This window comes from Macaca fascicularis, chromosome 6, assembly GCF_037993035.2.
Source record: "Macaca fascicularis isolate 582-1 chromosome 6, T2T-MFA8v1.1".
Classification (NCBI taxonomy): Eukaryota; Metazoa; Chordata; class Mammalia; order Primates; family Cercopithecidae; genus Macaca; species Macaca fascicularis.
Window position 1 is genome coordinate 188,024,627 of NC_088380.1, and position 20,408 is coordinate 188,045,034.

At 43.7% G+C, this 20,408-nt stretch overlaps 1 protein-coding gene, 1 long non-coding RNA gene and 1 other non-coding gene across 5 annotated transcripts in view; 2 read left to right on the top strand and 1 right to left on the bottom strand.

Moving 5' to 3' along the window:
* The window catches only part of BTNL3 (butyrophilin like 3), a 28,624-nt gene extending 24,919 nt beyond the window's left edge, over positions 1-3,705 (top strand). For all 3 annotated transcript variants that reach the window (XM_073995067.1, XM_073995066.1, XM_005558827.5), the window contains 4 exons: positions 980-1,000; positions 1,527-1,553; positions 1,846-1,872; positions 2,457-3,705. In XM_073995067.1, the coding sequence (XP_073851168.1) occupies positions 980-1,000; positions 1,527-1,553; positions 1,846-1,872; positions 2,457-3,244 (863 nt within the window). In that variant the 3' untranslated portion in view covers positions 3,245-3,705. The remainder of the gene's footprint in view (positions 1-979; positions 1,001-1,526; positions 1,554-1,845; positions 1,873-2,456) is intronic.
* LOC141407117 (uncharacterized) lies at positions 3,696-19,182 on the bottom strand. Its single transcript, XR_012414480.1, has 2 exons — positions 19,056-19,182; positions 3,696-5,295 (listed from the first exon to the last, which is right to left on the bottom strand). It is a non-coding gene; the product is annotated as an uncharacterized lncRNA (long non-coding RNA).
* LOC123574221 (U6 spliceosomal RNA) lies at positions 4,402-4,505 on the top strand. The gene has a single exon (XR_006699112.2). It is a non-coding gene; the product is annotated as a U6 spliceosomal RNA (small nuclear RNA).
* Positions 19,183-20,408: the final 1,226 nt, after the last annotated feature.

Below are 20,408 nucleotides of genomic sequence, written 5' to 3' on the forward strand. Positions count from 1 at the left end.
ATAAAAGAGGAAATAAAACTCAGTGACTGAGATAAAATGATAATCTCAGTAAGAGTCTTCACCCCAGAACAAATTTCCTCCTTGGGAGTGACACTTCCCCTTGGGGATGAGGCCGCCCCCGCCTCCCCTCCCAGCCGCCTTCTCCCACCTCCATCCCCCCGCCTCCCCTCCCAGCCGCCTTCTCCCACCTCCATCCCCCCCTCCCCTCCCAGCCACCTTCTCCCACCTCCATCCCCCCGCCTCCCCTCCCAGCCGCCTTCTCCCACCTCCATCCCCCCCTCCCCTCCCAGCCACCTTCTCCCACCTCCATCCCCCCGCCTCCCCTCCCAGCCGCCTTCTCCCACCTCCATCCCCCCCTCCCCTCCCAGCCGCCTTCTCCCACCTCCATCCCCCCGCCTCCCCTCCCAGCCGCCTTCTCCCACCTCCATCCCCCCGCCTCCCCTCCCAGCCGCCTTCTCCCACCTCCATCCCCCCGCCTCCCCTCCTAGCCGCCTTCTCCCACCTCCATCTCCCCGCCTCCCATCCCAGCCACCTTCTGCCATCTCCATCACCCCCCCTCCCAGCCGCCTTCTCCCACCTCCATCCCCCCGCCTCCCCTCTCAGCCGCCTTCTCCCACCTCCATCCCCCCGCCTCCCCTCTCAGCCACCTTCTCCCACCTCCATCCCCCCCTCCCCTCCCAGCCGCCTTCTCCCACCTCCATCCCCACCTCCCCTCCCAGCCGCCTTCTCCCACCTCCATCCCCACCTCCACAGCATCCCAGCTGTTGTCCTTCTCCTTAGCATGAACCTTCCTGATCTCTTGCTCCCCCCAGACAGCTACGCTCCGTGCGGGGGCTGCGGAGACGAGCACATGTAAGTGTTCTAGGAGAGGCCCTGCCCTTCACACCCGCAGCTTGTCCCACCTGTGCAAGCAGCCAGGGTCATGTTTGTACCTTGCACACTCCTGTGTCCACCACTGAATACACTGTTTCTGTTTCAGGGAAAATCCAGGCAGAATTGGGTAAGTGTGTGTCACGTCCTGAGCCTCCCACACATGGTTCTCCCGGGTCCCTCCCTGATCCACAGCGTGAGCCTCTGGAGACCGCGGCTCCAGGCTGGACAGGAAGTACCGGCAGGGGGAGGAGAGCAGCTGCCTCGCTCTCTCCATCCACGGCTAATGAGTTGCCCCTCAGATATCTGGAGGGCTTAGGATAGGCCTCAGGGCCTGGAAGTCCCATCTGTGCCTGTTGCCCGTTGGTCCGCTCTGTGTGTGGTGGGGGGAGGTGTTGATCACAAGCTCTGAGGGTGTGGACCACAGGGAGGAACCTGAGAAAAATTGGTGGGTGATCCTCAACCTCCCTGGCCTGATGCTTTGAGACTTTACCCAGTCCTGTATCAACCACTAAATCGTCTGCTTTTTGTTTCGTGGAAACTGCAGGATAAACTGGGTGAGAATGTTATCACATGCAGGGCTTTCCTCCCACGCTCTCCTTGGGCCCTGCTCTGTGATGCCAGCCTCTTATGTGTGTTTTGTTTTTGTTTTTCAGACTGGAGAAGAAAGCACAGACAGGCAGGTAAAAGAAAATATTCCTCTTCCCATACTTATGACTCCTTTCCAAGTCTCTCGTTTATGGATTTTTATATCCGGAGGCCCATGGGTCCCTGCAGAGCCAAGCTTGTGATGGGAACTCTGAAACTGCAGATTCTGGGGGAGGTACATTTTGTAGAGAAGCCCCACAGCCTTCCTCAGATCTCTGGAGGGCCCACGACACTCAAAAAAGGTCCTAATCCTTGGTCTCTCCCTTCTCCCTGAGGCCTGTTTCCCACCTGAGCACTGAACTGCCTGCTCTGTCTGCTTGCTTTCAGAATTGAGAGATGCCCGGAAACACGCAGGTACCGACGCCTGAGAGGGTGACAGTGGGCATGGAGTAGGAAGATGACTAGTGACAAATATGGAGCCCACCCGGCTTGCAGACAGCAAATCTGTGATGCCCCAATCCACCCCAGGTTGCCGCTGCCTCTAAATGCACTTCTTGGCCCAGGACTTGGAAGGAAAAGCATAGGGACTGGGTCAGCTCGGAGGGGTCACAGGCAAGACGCCAGGGAACTGAGGGCACCAGTAGCTGGCTTCTAGGGGTCTGTGCTAAGGGGAAAGAAGTGAAGTCAGCAGGAACGGGTGGGTGGAAGGAAGGTGAATCCTGGAGTCACTCAAGGTCTCACAAAGTCAAATATGGGCTTACCTGGGAGGGCAGTGGTCGGGCTGGGTGATACAGAGGAGTTGAACCTCTGGTGGTTGAGCATCTCCAAGCATCAGTGAGGCACAGGGGCTGCCCTGGAGAAGAGACATGGCTGAGGGGATAGTAGGACTGGCCGGATCCTACCCGGAGCCAGTCTGCAGTGGGAGGGTCGACCTCTTATTCTAGCCCAGATTTCCTCTTCAGTAACTCACGCTTCCTCTCTCCCCCACCGCACCCCAGTGGAGGTGACTCTGGACCCGGAGACGGCTCACCCACAGCTCTGCGTTTCTGATCTGAAAACTGTAACCCATAGAAAAGCTCCCCAGAAGCTGCCTAACTCTACGAAGAGATTCACAACGCAGAGTGTGGTGGCTTCTCAGGGTTTCCAGGCAGGGAAACATTACTGGGAGGTGGACGTGGGACAACATGTAGGGTGGTGTGTGGGAGTGTGCCAGGATGACACAGACAGGAGGAAGGACGCTGTGACTTTTTCTCCCAACGATGGGTACTGGGTCTTCGGACTGACGACAGAATATTTGTATTTCACATTCAATCCCCATTTCATCAAACTCTCCCCTGAGATCCCTCCTACACGAGTAGGGGTCTTCCTGGACTATGAGGGTGGGAACATCTCCTTCTTCAACACAAATGACCAGTCCAGAATTTGTATCCTGACATGTCAGTTTCAAGGCCTCTTGAGACCCTATATCCGGCATGTGATCTATGAAGAGAAAAATAGGACTCCCATATTCATATGTCCAGTGTCCTGGGATCAGAGAGAGAAGACCCTGCTTAAAGGGCCCCACACCGCAGACCCAGACACAGCCAAGGGAGAGTGCTGCCCACAGGCGGCCCCAGCTTCCTCTCCGAAGCCTGCGCACAGGAAGTCACGCCTCCCACTCTCCTTTAGGGTGCTGAGGTTCTTCTCTCCTAAGCCCGGCAGCAGCAGCAGCTTCCAGATGAGGGAGGATTGGCCTGTCCCTGTGGGAGTCAGAAGCCATGGCTGCCCTGAAGTGGGGATGGAATAGACTCACGTAAGATTTACTTTGTGAAAACTCCATCCAGCTAAGTGATCTTGAACAAGTCACAACCTCCCAGGCTCCTCACTTGTTAGTCAGGAATAGTGATTCCCACCTCGCAGGTAAAGATTAAAGAGACAATGAATGTGAATCCTGCTTGCAGGTTTGATGGCACAGTGTTTTCTAATGATGTGTTTTTATATTATACATTTTCCCACCATAAACTCTGTTTGCTTATTCCACATTAATTTACTCTTCTCTATACCAAATCGCCCACGGGATAGTTATTGAACACCTGCTATGTGAGGCTCAAAGAATAAAGAGGAGGGAGGATTTTTCACTGATTCTATAAGCCCAGCATTACCTGATACCAAAACCAGGCAAAGAAAACAGAAGAAGAGGAAGGAAAACTACAGGTCCATATCCCTCATTAACATAGACACAAAAATTCTAAATAAAATTTTAGCAAATGAAACTAAACAATTTATTTAAAGATGACATATAACTACTCAGTGTGGTTTGTCCCACAAATGCAGGGTTGGTTTAATATTTAAATATCAGTCAGTGTAATTCAGCACATTAATAAAGTAAAAAAGAAAACCATATGATCATTTCAATAGATACAGAGCAAAAGTTTTATAAAGCCACCATCATTACTGATAAAACCTGTCAACAAAGAAGATACACAGATGAAAAATAAGCACATGAAGAGATAGTCAATGTCATTAAATATTAAGGAAATGCAAACTAAAACCACAACAACATACCATTACCATCTATTAGAGTGGCTAAAATTACAAAGACTGACCATAGCAAGCGCTGGTGAGGATGTGGAAGGAGGGAAACTGTCATGCACTGCTCATGGGAATGTCAAATAACGTAGTCAACTTTGGAAAACAGTTCAGTAGTTTCCTTAAAAGTTAAACAGTCACTAACCACATGATCCAGCATGGCCTTCTAATTATTTTTCCAAGAGAAAAGGAAATATGTGAATGTTCATAGCAGCTTTATTTGTAACAGCCAAAATTTGAAAACAACACAAAGCTCACCAGTTGATGAACAAATTATGACATATCCATGCAAATAAAGTGCCACTCAGAAACAAAAAAGAATAAGCTATTTTATACACACAAAATCATGAAATCTCACAGCAATTATTCCCAGTAGTGCTTGCTTCGGCAGCACGTTTACTAAAATTGGAATGATACAGAGATTAGCGTGGCCCCTGCACAAGGAGGACGTGCACATCCATGAAGTGTTCCATAGTTAAATTTAATTTTACGATAAAGAAAAACACTGGAAGGATCTGGCAAGATGTCTGAATAGGAACAGCTCCGGCTTGTAGCTCCCAGCGAGACCAATGCAGAAGGCAGGTGATTTCTGCATTTCCAACTGAGGTACCCTGTTCATGTCATGAGGACTGGTTAGGCGGTGAGTGCAGCCCATGGAGTGCAAGCAGAAGCAAGGTGGGGCGCTGCCTCACCCAGGAAGTGCAAGGAGTGGGGGACCTCCCTCCGCCAGCCAAGGGAAGCTGTGAGGGGCTGTGCTGTCTGGCCCAGACACTATGCTTTTCCCACAATTTTTGCAATCCACAGAACAGGAGAGTCCCTCATGTGCCTACACCACCAGGGCCCTGGGTTTCAAGCACAAAACTGGGTAGTTGTTTGGGCAGACACCGAGCTAGCTGCAGGCTTTTTTTTCCGTACCCCAGTGGCGCCTGGAACCACAGTGAGACAGAACTGTTCACCCCCTGGAAGGGGGGTTGAAGCCAGGGAGCCAAGTGGGCACACACAACAGGTCCCACTCCCACAGATCCCAGCAAGCTAAGAACCACTGGCTTGAAATTCTCGCTGCCAGCACAGCAGTCTGGAGCTGACCTGGGACGATGGAGCTTGGTGCGGGGAGGGGCATCTGTCATCACTGAGGCTTGAGTAGGCGGTGTTCCCCTGACAGTGCTAAGGAGGCCTGGAAGTTTGGACTGGGCGGAACTCCACACAGCACGGCAAAGAGGCTGTGGCCAGACTGTGTCTCTCGATTCCTCCTCACTGGGCAGGGCATCTCTGAAAGAAAGGCAGCGGTCCCAGTCAGGGGCTTAGACAAAACCCCCATCTCCCTTGGACAGAGCACTTGGGGAAAGGGGTGGCTGTGGGCGCAGTTTCAGTGGACGTAAACGTTCCTGCCTGCTGGCTCTGCAGACAGCAGCAGATGCTGACAGGGAGGGTTCTTCCAGCACAGTGCTCGAGCTCTGCTAAGGGACAGACTGCCTCCTCAAGTGGGTCCCTGACCCCTGTGCCACCTGACGGGGAGAGACCTCCCAACGGGGGTTGACGGACATCTCATACAGGGGAGCTCTGGTTGGCCTCAGGCCAGTGGCCCTCTAAGATGAAGCTTCCAGAGGAAGGAGCAGGCAGCAGTCTTTGCTGTTCTGCAGCCTCCACTGGTGATACCCAGGCAAATAGGTTCTGGAGTGAACCTCCAGCAAACTGCAGCACACGCAGAAAAGAGGCCTGACTGTTAGAAGAAAATCTAACAAACAGAAAGCAGTAACATCAACATCAACAAAAGGTCCCCCCCACAAAAACCCCATCCAAAGGTCATCAGCCTCAAAGATGAAAGGTAGGTAAATCCACAAAGCTGAGGAAAAACCAGCTCAAAATTGCTGGAAATTTCAAAAACCAGAATGTTTCTTCCCCAAATGACCGTAACTCCTCTCTAGCAAGGGCACAAAATTGGACAGAAAATGAGTTTGACAGAATTGACGAATTGACAGAAGTAGGCGTCAGAACATGGGTAATAACAAATTCCTCTGAGGTAAAGGAGCATGTTTTAACCCAATGCAATGAAGCTAAGAACATTGACAAAAGCTTATAGGAACTGCTAACTAGAATAATCGGTTTAAAGAAGAACATAAATGACCTGATGGAGCTGAAAATCACAGCACGAGAACTTCGTGAAGCATACACAAGCATCAATAGCCAAATAGATCAAGAGGAAGAAAGGATATCAGAGACTGAAGAACAACTTACTGAAATAAGGCATTAAAACAAGATTAGAGAAAAAGAATGAAAAGGAACAAAAAACGCCTCCAAGAAATAGGGGACTATGTGAAAAGACCAAACCTATGCTTGATCAGGGTCCCTGAAAGTGACAGGGAAAATGGAACCAAGTTGGAAAACACACTTCAGAATATTATTCAGGAGAACCTCTCCAACCTTGCAAGACAGGCCAACATTCAAATTCAGGAAATACAGAGAAAATCACTAAGATACTCCTCAAGAAGAACAACCCCAAGACACATAATTGTCAGATTCACCAAGGTTGAAATGAAGGAAAAAATATTAAGGGCAGCCAGAGAGAAGGGTCAGGTTACCTACAAAGGGAAGCCCATCAGACTAACAGTGGATCTCTCTGCAGAAACCCTACAAGCCAGAAGAGAGTGGGGGCCAATATTCACCATTCTTAAAAAAATTTTCAACCCAGAATTTCATATCCAGCCAAACTAACCTTCATAAGTGAAGAAGAAATATAGTCCTTTACAGACAAGTAAATGCTGAGGGATTTTGTCACCACCAATCCTGCCCTACAAGAGCTCCTGAAGGAAGCACTAAATATGGAAAGGAAAAACTGGTACCAGCCATTGCAAAAACACACCAGAATATAAAGACCAACAACACTGTGAAGAAACTGCATCAAGGAATGTGCAAAATAACCAGCTAGCGTCATGATGACAGGATCAAATTTACACATAACAATATTAACCTTAAATGGAAATGGGCTAACTGCCCCAATTAAAAGACACAGACTGGCAAACTGGATAGAGTCAAGATCCATCAGTGTGCTATATTCAGGAGACCCAGCTCACATGCAAAGACACACATAGGCTCAAAATAGAGGGATAGAGGAATATTTACCAAGCAAATGGAAAGCAAAAAGAGCAGGGGTTGCAATCCTAGTCTCTGATAAAACAGAGTTTAAAGCAACGAAGACAAGTGAGGGCATTACATAACGGTAAAGGAATCAATGCAATGAGAAGAGCTAACTATCCTAAATATACATGCACCAAATACAGGAGCACTCAGATTCATAAAAGAAGTTCTTAGAGACCTACAAAGAGACTTAGACTCCCACATAATAATAGTGGGAGACTTTAACACCCCACCGTCAATATTAGATAGATCAACGAGACAGAAAATTAACACGGATATTCAGGACTTGAACTCAGCTCTGGACCAAACAGACCTAATAGACATCTACAGAACTCTTCACCCAAAATCAACAGAATACACATTCTTCCTAGCACCACATAGTACTTATTCTAAAATTGGCCACGTAATTGGAAGTAAAACACTCCTCCACAAATGCAAAAGAATGGAAATCATAACAGTCTCTCAGACCATACTGCAGTCAAATTAGAACTCAGGATTAAGAAACTCACTCAAAACCACACAATTACATGGAAACTGAACAGGCTACTCATGAATGACTACTGGGTAAATAACAAAATCAAGGCGGAAATAACAAAGTTATTTGAAACCAATGAGAACAAAAACACAACATACCAGAATCTCGGGGACACAGCCAAAGCAGCGTTAAGAGAAAAATTTATAGCACTAAATGCCCACATCAGAAAGTGGAAGAGATGTAAAATTGACACTCTAACTCACAATTAAAACAACTAGAGAAGCAAGAGCAAACAAATTCAAAAGCTAGCAGCAGATAAGAAATAATTAATATCAGAGCAGAACTGAAGGAGATAGAGACATGAAAAACCCTTCAAAAAATCAATGAATCCAGGAGTTAATCTTTTGTGAAAAGACTAACAAAATAGATAGACCACTAGCTAGACTAATATAGAAGAAAAGAGAGAAAAATCAAATAGACACAATAAAAAATAATAAAGGGGATATCACCACTGACCCCACAGAAATACAAACTACCATCCGAGAATACTATAAACACCTCTATGCAAATAAACTAGAAAATCTAGAAGAAATGGACAAATTTCTGGACACACACACCCTCCCAACACTAAACCAGGAAGAAATCGAATCCCTCAATAGACCAATAACAAGTTCTGAAGTTGAGGCAGTAATTAATAGCCTACCAACAACAACAAAAAGGCCCAGGACCAGACAGATTCACAGACCAATTCTACCAGAGGTACAAAGAGGAACTGGTACCATTCCTTCTGAAACTAGTCCAAACAATAGAAAAAGAAGGAATGAGGCCAGCATCATCCTGATTCCAAAACAAGGCAGAGACACAATAAAAAAGGAAAATTTCAGGTCAATATGCCTGATGAACATCTATGCAAAAATCCTCCACAAAAACTGGCAAACAGGATCCAGCAGCATGTCAAAAAGCTTATCCACCATGATCAGGTGGGCTTCATCTCTGGAATGCAAGCCTGGTTCAATATATGCAAATCAATAAACGCAATCAACACATAAAGAGAACAAATGACAAAAACCACATGATAATCTAAATAGATGCAGAAAAGGCCTTCAATAAAATTCAACGCCCCTTCATGCTAAAAACTCTCAATAAACTAGGTATTGATGGAACATATCTCAAAATAATAAGAGCTATTTATGACAAACCCACAGCCAATATCATACTGAATGGGCAAAAGCTGGAAGTATTCCTTTTGAAAACCGGCACAAGACAAGGATGCCCTCTCTCACCACTCCAATTCACCATAGTATTGGAAGTTCTGGCCAGGGCAATCAGGCAAGAGAAAGAAATAACGGGTATTCAGATAGGAAGAGAGGAAATCAAATTGTCTCTGTTTGCAAATGACATTATTGTATATTTAGAAAACCCCATCGTCTCAGCCCAAAAATCTCCTTAAGCTGATAAGCAACTTCAGCGAAGTCTCAGGATACAAAATCAATATGGAAGAATCACCAGCATTCCAAATCAACAAACGTAATCCATCACATAAACAGAACCAATGACAAATCCACATGATTATCTCAATAGATGCAGAAAAGGCCTTTGACAAAATTCAACACCCCTTCATGCTAAAAACTCTCAATAAACTGGGTATCAATGGAACATATCTCAAAATAATAACAGGTATTTATGACAAACCCACAGCCAATATCATATTGAATGGGCAAAAACTGAAAGCATTCCCTTTGAAAACTGGCACAAGACAAGGATGCCCTCTCTCACCACTCCTATTCAACATAGTATTGGAAGTTCTGGCCAGGGCAATCAGGCAAGAGAAAGAAAGAAAGGGTATTCAGATAGGAAAAGAGGAAGCCAAATTGTCTCTGTTTGCAGATGACATCATTGTATATTTAGAAAACCCCATCGTCTCAGCCCAAAATTTCCTTAAGCTGATAAGCAACTTCAGCAAAGTCTCAGGATACAAAATCAATGTGCAAAAATCACAAGCATTCCTATACACCAATAATAGACAAACAGCCAAATCATGAGTGAACTCCTATTCACAACTGCTACTAAGAGAATAAAATAGCCAGGAATCCAAGTTACAAGGGATGTGAAGGACCTCTTCAAGGACAACTACAAACCACTGTTCAAGGAAATAAGACAGGAAACAAATGGAAAAACATTCCATGCTCATGGATAGCAAGAATCAATATCGTGAAAATGGCCACACTGTCCAAACTAATTTATAGATTCAATGCTATCCCCATCAAGTTACCACTGACTTTCTTCACAGAATTGGAAAGAACTACTTTAAACTTCATATGGAACCAAAAAAGAGCCTACATAGCCAAGAAAATCCTGGGCAAGAAGAACAAAGCTGGAGGCATCATGCTACCTGACTTCAAACTATACTACAAGGCTACAGTAACAAAAGCAGCATGGTACTGTTACCAAAGCAGATACTTAGGCCAATGGAACAGAGAACAGAGAGGCCTGGGAGATAACATCACACATATAAAACCAACTGATCTTTGACAAACCTGACAAACAAGCAATGGAAAAAATATTCCCTGTTTAATAAATGGTCTTGGGAAAACTGGCTAGCCATACGCAGAAGACTGAAACTGGACCCCTTCCTTACACCTTATACAAAAATTAACTCAAGATGGATCAAAGACTTAAACATAAGACCTAGGACCATAAAAATCCCAGAAGAAAACCTGGGCAATACCATTCAGGATGTAGGCAAGGGCAAAGACTTTATCTCTAAAACACCAAAAGCAATGGCAACAAAAAACAAAATTTGCATTTCTCTGATGATCAGTTCTGATGAGCATTTTTTTCATGTGTCTGTTGGCTGCATAAATGTCTTCTTTTCAGAAGTGTCCGTTCATATCCTTTGCCCACTTTTTGATGGGGTTGCTTGTTTTCTTCTTGTAAATTTGTTTAAGTTCTTTGTAGATTCTGGATATTAGTCCTTTGTCTGATGACTAAATTGCAAAAATTTTCTACCATTCTGTAGGTCGCCTGTTCACTCTGATGGTGGTTTCTTTTGCTGTGCAGAAGCTCTTTTGTTTAATTAGATCCCATTTCTCAATTTTGGCTTTTGTTGCCATTGCTTTTGGTGTTTTAGTCATCAAGTCTTTGCCCATGCTTATGTCCTGAATGATATTGCCTAGGTTTTCTTCTAGGATTTTTATGGTTTTAGGTCTAAAATTTAAGTCTTTAATCCACCTTGAATTAATTTTTGTATAAAGTGTAAGGAAGGGACCCAGTTTCAGATTTCTACATATGGCTAGCCAGTTTTTCCAGCACCATTTATTAAATAGGGAATCCTTTCCCCATTGCTTGTTTGGGTCAGGTTTGTCAAAAGTCAAGTGGTTGTAGATGTGTAGTGTTATTTCTGAGGCCTCTGTTCTGTTCCATTGGTCTATATATCTGCGTTGGTACCAGTACCATGCTGTTTTTGTTACTGTAGCCTTGTAGTATAGTTTGAAGTCAGGTAGCGTGATGCCTCCAGCTTTGTTCATTTTGCTTACGATTGTCTTGGCTATGCAGGCTTTTTTGTGGTTCCATATTAACTTTAAAGTAGTTTTTTCCAACTCTGTGAAGAAAGTCATTGGATACTATCTCAGGCTGGTTAGAATTGTGATCATTATAAAGTCAGGAAACAACAGATGCTAAAGAGGATGTGGAGAAATAGGAGCACTTTTACACTGTTGGGAGTGTAAATTTGTTCAACCATTGTGGAAGACGGTGTGGCGATTCCTCAAGGAGCTAGAACTAGAAATACCATTTGATTCAGCGATCCCATTACTGGGTATATACCCAAAGAATTGCAAGTCATGCTACTATAAAGATACATGCATACACTTTATGTTTATTGTGGCACTATTCACAATAGCAAAGACCTGGAACCCACCCAAATGTCCATCAATGATAGACTGGATAAAGAAAATGTGCACATACACACCATGGAATACTATGCAGCCATAAAAAAGGATGAGTTCATGTCCTTTGCAGGGACATGGATGAAGCTGGAAACCACCATTCTCAGCAAACTATCACAAGGACGGAAAATCAAACACCACATATTCTCACTCATAGGTGGGAATTGAACAATGAGAACACTTGGACACAGGGCAGAGAACATCACACACTGGGGCCTGTCGGGGGGTAGGGAGCTGGGAGATGGATAGCATTAGGAGAAATACCTATGTAAATGACGAGTTGTTGGGTGCAGCAAACCACCATGGCACATGTATACCTATGTAACAAACCAACATGTTGTGCACATGTACCCTAGAATTTAAAATATAATTAAAAAAACAAAACAAAACAAACCCCAAAATTGACTAATGGGATCTAATTAAACTAAAGCGCTTCTGCACAGCAAAAGAAACTATCATCAGAGTGAACAGGCAACCTACAGAATGGGAGAAAAATTTTGCAATCTATCCATCTGACAAAGGGCTAATATCCAGAATCTACAAAGAACTTAAACAAATTTACAAGAAGAAAACAAACAACCTCATCAAAAAGTGGGCAAATAATAGGAGCAGACGCATCTGAAAAGAAGACTTTTATGCAGCCAACAGACATATGAAAAACTGCTCATCACTGGTCATTAGAGAAATGCATATCAAAACCACAATGAGATACTGTCTCATGCCAGTTAGAATGGCGATCATTAAAAAGTCAGGAAACAACAGATGCTGGAGAGGATGTGGAGAAATAGAAACACTTTTACATTGTTGGTGAGAGTGTTAATTAGTTCAACCATTGTGGAAGACAGTATGGTGATTCCTCAAGGATCTAGAACTAGAAATACCATTTGACCCAGCAATCCCATTATTGGGTATATACCCAAAGATTATAAATCATTCTACTATAAAGATGCACATGTATGTTTATTGCAGCACTATTCACAATAGCAAAGACTTGGAACCAACCCAAACGTCCATCAATAATAGACCGGATAAAGAAAATGTGGCACATATACACCATGGAATACTATGCAGCCATAAAAAAGGATGAGTTCATGTCCTTTGCAGGGACATGGATGAAGCTGGAAACCATCATTCTCAGCACACTATCAGGAGAACAGAAAACCAAACACTGCATGTTCTCACTCATAAGTGGGAGTTGAACAATGAGAACACATGGACATAGGGAGGGGAACATCACACACCGGGACCTGTTGGGGGGTGGGGGACTAGGGGAGGGATGACATTAGGAGTAATACTTAATGTAGGTGACGGGTTGATAGGTGCAGCAAACCACCATGGCATGTGTATACCCATGTAATGAAACTGCACGTTCTGTACATGTAGCCCAGAACTTAAAGTATAATTAAAAAAAAAAAATCACCAGCATTCCTATACACCAAAAATAAGCAGAGAGCCAAATCATGAGTGAACTATCATTCAAAACTGCTACAAAGAAAATAAAATACCTAGGAATACAACTTATCAGGGACATGAAGGACCTCTTCAAGGAGAACTACAAACCACTGCTCAAAGAAATAAGAGAGGACAAAAACAAATGGAAAAAACATTCCATGCTCATGGACAGGAAGAATCAATATCGTGAAATGGCCATACTGCCCAAAGTAATTTATAGATTCAGTGCTACTCCCATCAAGCTACCATTGACTTTCCTCACAGAACTAGAAACAACTACTTTAAATTTCATATGGAACCTAATAAGAGCCTGTATGGCCAAGGCAATCCTAAGCAAAAAGAACAAAGTTGGAAGCATTGCATTACCTGACTTCAAACTATACTACAAGGTTACAATAACAAAAACAGCATGGTACTGGTACCAAAACAGATATATAGACCAACGGAACAGAACAGATGCCCCAGAAAAAAACACACATCTACAAACATCTGATCTTTGACAACTCGGACAAAAACAAGCAATAGGGAAAGGATTCCCTATTTAATAAATGGTTCTGGGAAAACTGGCTATCCATATGCAAAAACAAAAACTGGACCCCTTGCTTACATCTTATACAAAAATTAACTCAAGACGGATTAAAGGCTTAAACTTAAAACCTAAAACCTTAAAAACCCTAGAAGAAAACCTAGGCAATATCATTCAGGACAGAGGCCTGGGCAAAGACTTTATGGCTAAAACACCAAAAGCAATTACACCAAAAGCAGTTACAACAAAAGCCAGAATTGACAAATGAGATCTAATTAAACTAAAGAGCTTCTGCGTAGCAAAAGAAACTATCATCAGAGTGAACAGGCAACCTACAGAATGGGAGAGAATTTTTGCAATCTATCCTTCTGACAAAGAGCTAATATGCAGAATCTACAAGGAACTTAAACAAATTTACAAGAAAAAAAAAAAAAAAAAAAAACAACCCCATCAAAAAGTGGGCAAAAAGAAGACATTTATGCAGCCAACGCATATATGAAAAAGAGTTCATCATCACTGGTCATTAGAAAAATGCAAATCAACACCACAATGAGATGCCATCTCATGCCAGTTAGAATGGCGATCATTAAAAAGTCAGGAAACAACAGATGCTAAAGAGGATCTGGAGAAATAGGAATGCTTTTACACTGTTGGTGGGAGTGTAAATTAATTCAACCACTGTGTAAGATAGTGTGGTGATTCCTCAAGGATCTAGAACCAGAAATACCTTTTGACCTAGCAATCCCATTACTGAGTATATACCCAAAGGATTATAAATTATTCTACTATAAAGACACATGAACATGTATGTTTACTGCAGCACTATTTACAATAACAAAGACTTGGAACCAACCAAAATGTCCATCAATGATAGACTGAATAAAGAAAATGTGGCAGCCATAAAAAGGAATGAATTCATGTCCTTTGCAGGGATATGGATGAAGCTGGAAAACATCATCTTCAGCAAACTAACACAGGAACCAAACACTGCATGTTCTCACTTATAAGTGAGAGTTGAACAATGAGAACACATGGACACAGGGAGGGGAATATCACACACCGGGGTCTTTTGGGGGATGGAGGGGGAAAGGGGAGGGAGAGCATTAGGGCAAATATCTAATGCATGCGGGGCTTAAAACCTAGATGATGGGTTGATAGGTGCAGCAAACCACCATGGCACATGTATACCTATGTAACAAACCTGCATGTTCAGCACATGTATCCCAGAACTTAAAGTAAAATTCTTTTAAAAAAACAGTTTTTTAAATTACTCCAAGTAAAGAGAGACAGACTCCCTCTCAAGATATTGTCTGACTCAATTTACAATAAAACTCTAGAAAATGCAAACTAGTTTCACTTAAAAAGCAGCTTTAAGTGTACAATTATGTCAAAATGAAAAGTTTAATGAAAAACATGATTCATCTGAGTCTCAGTTCATTATATTGGCAGTTGAAATCAGGAAATGTGAAACAGTTTCAGAGATTCAACTAGTGTTAGCACACATCAAATAGTAATGAAACAAGGCTTTTAAAAAATCCCTCATTTCCAATATTAGAACAATTATCTTTAATCATAACTGAAGGATGTCATTCACTATACCTCCCAAAGTAAATAAGGACAAATATTATGAACAAGAAACAGTAAGTGAAAAAGTTAATACTACATAATAATGGTAGTCAAAATGGAATCAATGAGTGCCAATATAATGAACCTCTCCCCTCAAAAATTCCAACCACCATGTTGCTTTTCATTACAAAAAGGTGAATAAAACAAATCAAAGCAGCTATAGACAGGAACACAGGTCCTGGTGTCTGTTACTGAGACCCAGGATAGTGCCAGGGTCAAATCTCTGTAGAAACGAGCTATTGGAGGCTCTAAGGACCCTGCCTCCTGGGGCCTTCCTCTGAGTTTTCCCCTTAGGGTAGTGGGTAGGGAGCTGTGTCATAGGTCCCAAATCAGAAGTTAGGCCAGAGGGCGGTATCAGCAAGACGGCAGAACAGGAAGTCCCATGTTTCACTTCCTCCCCAACAGAAAGTTCAACTAGAAACCATCCACAGACAAGAACACCTCTGTGAAACTCCAAAACTTGGGAGCGAGCCTGAGACACCCATGTGGACCATAGGGCCAAATAAAAACCACATTAGAAGGGTAAGAGGTATGGTCTTGCTTTGACCACTTTGCTCCTTCCCCTCCCCCAAGTCCACACAGCACCACACAGAGAAGATTCATTTTGATGCGTAATTTCTACAGTGAGAAGAAGGCCAGAGGTGGACATCCAGCTTCCCTAGCATTCTAAAATGCTTCCCAGGAAGCCTACCACTGTGGCCCTTCCTCATGGGGAACATTGAAAGTATAGGCAAGACTAGACTGTCTTGGGTCAGGTAGAAACAAAGAAGTGAAGCAGAGGTCACAGTGATGATAACATGGATTGTTGGGATAGCTCTGTGTTCCTGCCAGTGGTGGTGCCCAGTCAGAAGTGCCAGCCAATGGCAGGATCCACCCACAAACCTCAGCTAGTTTCTCCCAGAAGTTGTTCAAACTGGCTTGAGTACCTAGATGGCCAGCCTCCACGACCAGCCTCACAGCCCATGCCAAGGCCATACTTGGGCATGAAAATTCCCACCACAGTGCTTTTAGGCAAAGCACAAGGGCCACAGGTACTTGACATGAGAGACCAAACAGACACTTGACCCAGCTACAAAGCCCACCCAAGGCTCTGCCCAAGCAGGGAGATACCTGCCACCACACGTTTTTGCAGAGCACAGGGGCTGGACCTGCCCAACACAGGAGACCACACAGCAGTCTGAACCAACCGCAGAGTTCACCCCAAAGCTGGAGAGCAAGCCCGTATCATCCATTTTTACTGAGCACAGCCTCTAGTCTAGTTCATCCTGAGCAACATTCTGCCTCGCTTTTGGGTCCATCCTGCAGTCCTGTCCAACTGCAGAACTCAAATAGCAAAACTGCTTGGCCAGGGAATATATGCTGTGACCTGGCCTCATTAGTGGTAACTGCAGTGTCCAGTCAGCAGTTCCACATAATTGCAGGGCCCAGCCAGTGGTCTCGCTGGACAGTAGAGCCCAGCCAGCAGCCCCACTCGACCTCAGAGAAAAAGCGTCAGCCCACCCAGACAGAGAACTCAACAGCAAGCTCTGCCTGCCTGTGGTCACTACCAGTTGGCCCATCCAGAATCACAGGCTAAACTAAATAGTGAAGGTTAATTCCTGTGAATGAATAGAAACAATTTTTAAGAAACCAAATATAAATCCTAGAGATTAAGAATACAATGATTGAACTAAAAAAAAGTCAACAGAAAACTTCAACAGCAGGCTCAATCAGGGCAAATAAAGAATTAATGAGCTCAAACACAGAAATTTTTTAAATTATCCAGTCAGAAGAGCAAAAGGAAAAAGCATAAAAATGAAGAAAGACTACAAGAGTTACGGAACACCATCAAGAGAACTAATTTTTGCATAATAGGAGTGTACCACCAGCACACTCACCAGCCAGGTGTTGCTTCCAAGGGGTTCCAATCACAGGCAGCTTGGCCCCTGCACTTACTGGTGAGGCACACAACTCCCAGGTGATCCCCATTCAGATCTGGCAGGCCAGCTGCACAAACTTCTGCAGCCTAGACCACTACAGCTGAAAAACTGCAGAGAGACTACTGTGTCCATTCAAAACCAAAGCCCATGAACCCTACCCAAATGACTCTCTAAGACATATCTGCAGGCGAAACTTTCCCTGCAAAAGCCACTCTATAATATCAGAGGAGGCGACCATTGCACCAGATCCACAGGTATTAATGCAGCGACACAAGAAACATGAAAAAGGAAACATGAAGTCAATGAAAGAGGACAATAATTCTCCAGTAATTGACTCCAAAGAAATGGAAAGTTATGAATTGCCTGAAAAGGAATTCAAAATAATGATCTTAAGAAATGCAGTGAGAAGCAACAGAATACAGATAGACAACAAAATGAAAAAATAAGCTATGACCTGAATAGTAAATTCAACAGAGATAGAAATCATAAAGAACCAAATAGAAATCTTGGAACTGAAGAATTCAATGACCAAAAAAATGCAACTGAGAGCTTCACAACAGGCTATATCAAACAGAAGGAAGAATTTATAAACTCAAAGACAGGTGTTTTGAAGTAACCTAGTCAGAAGAATGAAAGAGGAAAAAAACGAAAAAGAACAAAGAAAGCCTACAGGACTTAAATGACTATTAAGCAAAGAAACTTTTGCATTATGAGAGTTCTAGAGGAAGAAGAGATGGTGAAAGGCACAGAAAACTTATTTAACAAAATAATAGCTGAAATCTGCCCAAGCCTTGGAAGAGATATGAACGACTAGATCCATAAATCTTAAAGGACCCTTTATAGATTCAATCTAAATGATCATCTTTGAAGTATATTATATTCAAACTGTCAGAAATCAACAACAAAGAGAGAGTTCTAAAATCAGCAAGAGAAAAGTAACAAATTACACATAAGGAAAGCTACAATAGACTGTCAGCGCATTTCTTAGCAGAAATATTGCAGAATAGGAGGGAAAGGGATGATTTATTCCAAGTGCTAAAAGAAAAATGTTAGCTAAGAATAACAGACCCAGCAGAGATATACCTCAGAAATAAAGTATTTCCCAGACAAGCAAAAGCAGAGAGAATTCATCACCACAAGACTGGCCTTACAAGAAACATTTAAGAAAGTGCTTCATCGGCCTGGTGTGGTGGCTCACGCCTGTAATCCCAGCACTTTGGGAGGGCAAGGCGGGCGGATCACGAGGTGGAGACCATCCTGACTAACACGGTGAAACCCCATCACTACTAAAAATACAAAAAATTAGCCGGGCGAAGTGGTGGACACCTGTAGTCCCAGCTACTCGGGAGGCTGAGGCAGGAGAATGGCGTCAACCCGGGAGGTGGAGCTTGCAGTGAGCTGAGATCCAGCCTGGACAACAGAGGGAGACTCCGTCTCAAAAATAAAAAATAAAAATAAAGTGCTTCACCTGGAAGTGAAAGGACAACAACTACTGACATGAAAACATATGAAGGTATAATCCTCACTGGTAGACATAAATTAATAATCAAATTCAGAATACTATATTACTGAAATGGAGGTATATAATCTTTCAGATCTCCAGTATAAAACGTCAAAACGATCAGTGATAACTATAAGTTGTTAAGGGACACACAGTATAGAAAGATCTAAATTGAAGCAACAAGATTATCAATTATGAGACAGGAAAAGTCTAGAGTATTCGTTTGCCACAAAAGTTAAGGTGGTATCAGTTTAAAAGTTTAAGATTTTTATATAAATCCCAGAGTAACCACAAAGAAAAAATTGCAAAAGATACACAAATGAAAAGTAAAAGGAATCAAAGCTTATCACTAGAGAAAACCAACAAATCACAAATGGAACTAATAAAAAGAAACAAAGGATCTATAAAACAACCAGAAATTAACAAAATGACTGGGGTAAGTTCTTACCTTTCAGTAATAACCTTGAATATAAATGGATTAAATGCTTCAATTAAAAGACACAGAGTGGCTGAAGGGATTTTTTTTTTTTTGAAGATCCAACTATATGCTGCCCACAAAAAACTCACATCACCTGTAAGGACACATATAAATGAAAAATGAAGGAATGGAAAATAATATTCCACCTAAGTGGGAAACAAGAATTGGAGTAGCTAAGTTCAGGTAAGATAAGTTAGACTTTTGTAAAAAGAGACAAAGTCATTATATAATAATAAAGAGGTCAATTCAACAAGATATAACAACAGTAAATACACGTATACCCAACATTGAAGCAAATATATAAACAATTATTATTAGATTTAAAAAGAGATGGCAATAAAATAATACGGCACCACAATACAATAATAGTGAAACGGGAAAAGTTCCCTTGTCCCCAAAGCAGGGCTTGCGGCTCACTCCGTCGTTGCCCCACTGCTCACACCTCTAGGGCAGCATACAGACGGGCAGGCCGTGGGGCTCCGAGCCCAGGCAGTGTCTAGGGGTCAGTGTTCACAGCTCTGGACGCCGCAGCGGACGTGTGTCAGAGGGTGTTCTTGTAGTTTTGCAGTCTATATAGGCGGCTTGTGTTAACCAGCTCAACATGGAGTGGGAAGGTTTTCCCCTGGAGTCAGGCCGCTCAGCATCCTGGGCTCGTCTCCAGCTGCCCCGCGAAACTCTGCATCGTGGTGCTTTGCCTGGTCGTTGGCCTCTGGCGCCAGCTTCTCTAGACGTCCAGCCCGCCTGTGTGTCTGCCCGCCAGGCCTGGGAGGTTTTTATAGGCACAGGATGGGGGCGTGGCAGGCCAGGGTGGTCTTGGGAAATGCAGCGTTTGGGCGGGAAAGGCCTGTCCACACCTCGATCCCTGGGGGTGGAGCCCTAGCCACGCCCTCCTCTTCCGGGGCTTCCCTTCCTCTTCCGTATCATTTAAAGGGACCACGCTCTTCCCTTCCCAGCGCTTCCCTTCAGTCTCAATAGCGGGAGACTTCAGCCTCACGCCCTTAGCAACGACCAGATCATCAGACAGGATATAAACAAAGAAAACAGATCTAAACCACACACTAGACTAAATGAACCTATCAGACATTTACAGCACATGCTGCTCAAGGCCGGGCGCGGTGGTGCACGCCTGTAATCCCAGCACTTTGGGAGGCTGAGGCAGGCGGATCACAGAGCCCAGAAGTTAGAGACCATCCTGGCCAACATGACGAAACCCCGTCTCTACTAAAAATACAAAAATCTGGTGGGCATGGTGGTGACTCCTGTAATCCCAGTTACTCGGGTGGCTGAGGCACGAGAATCGCTTGAACTTGAAAGGTGGAGGTT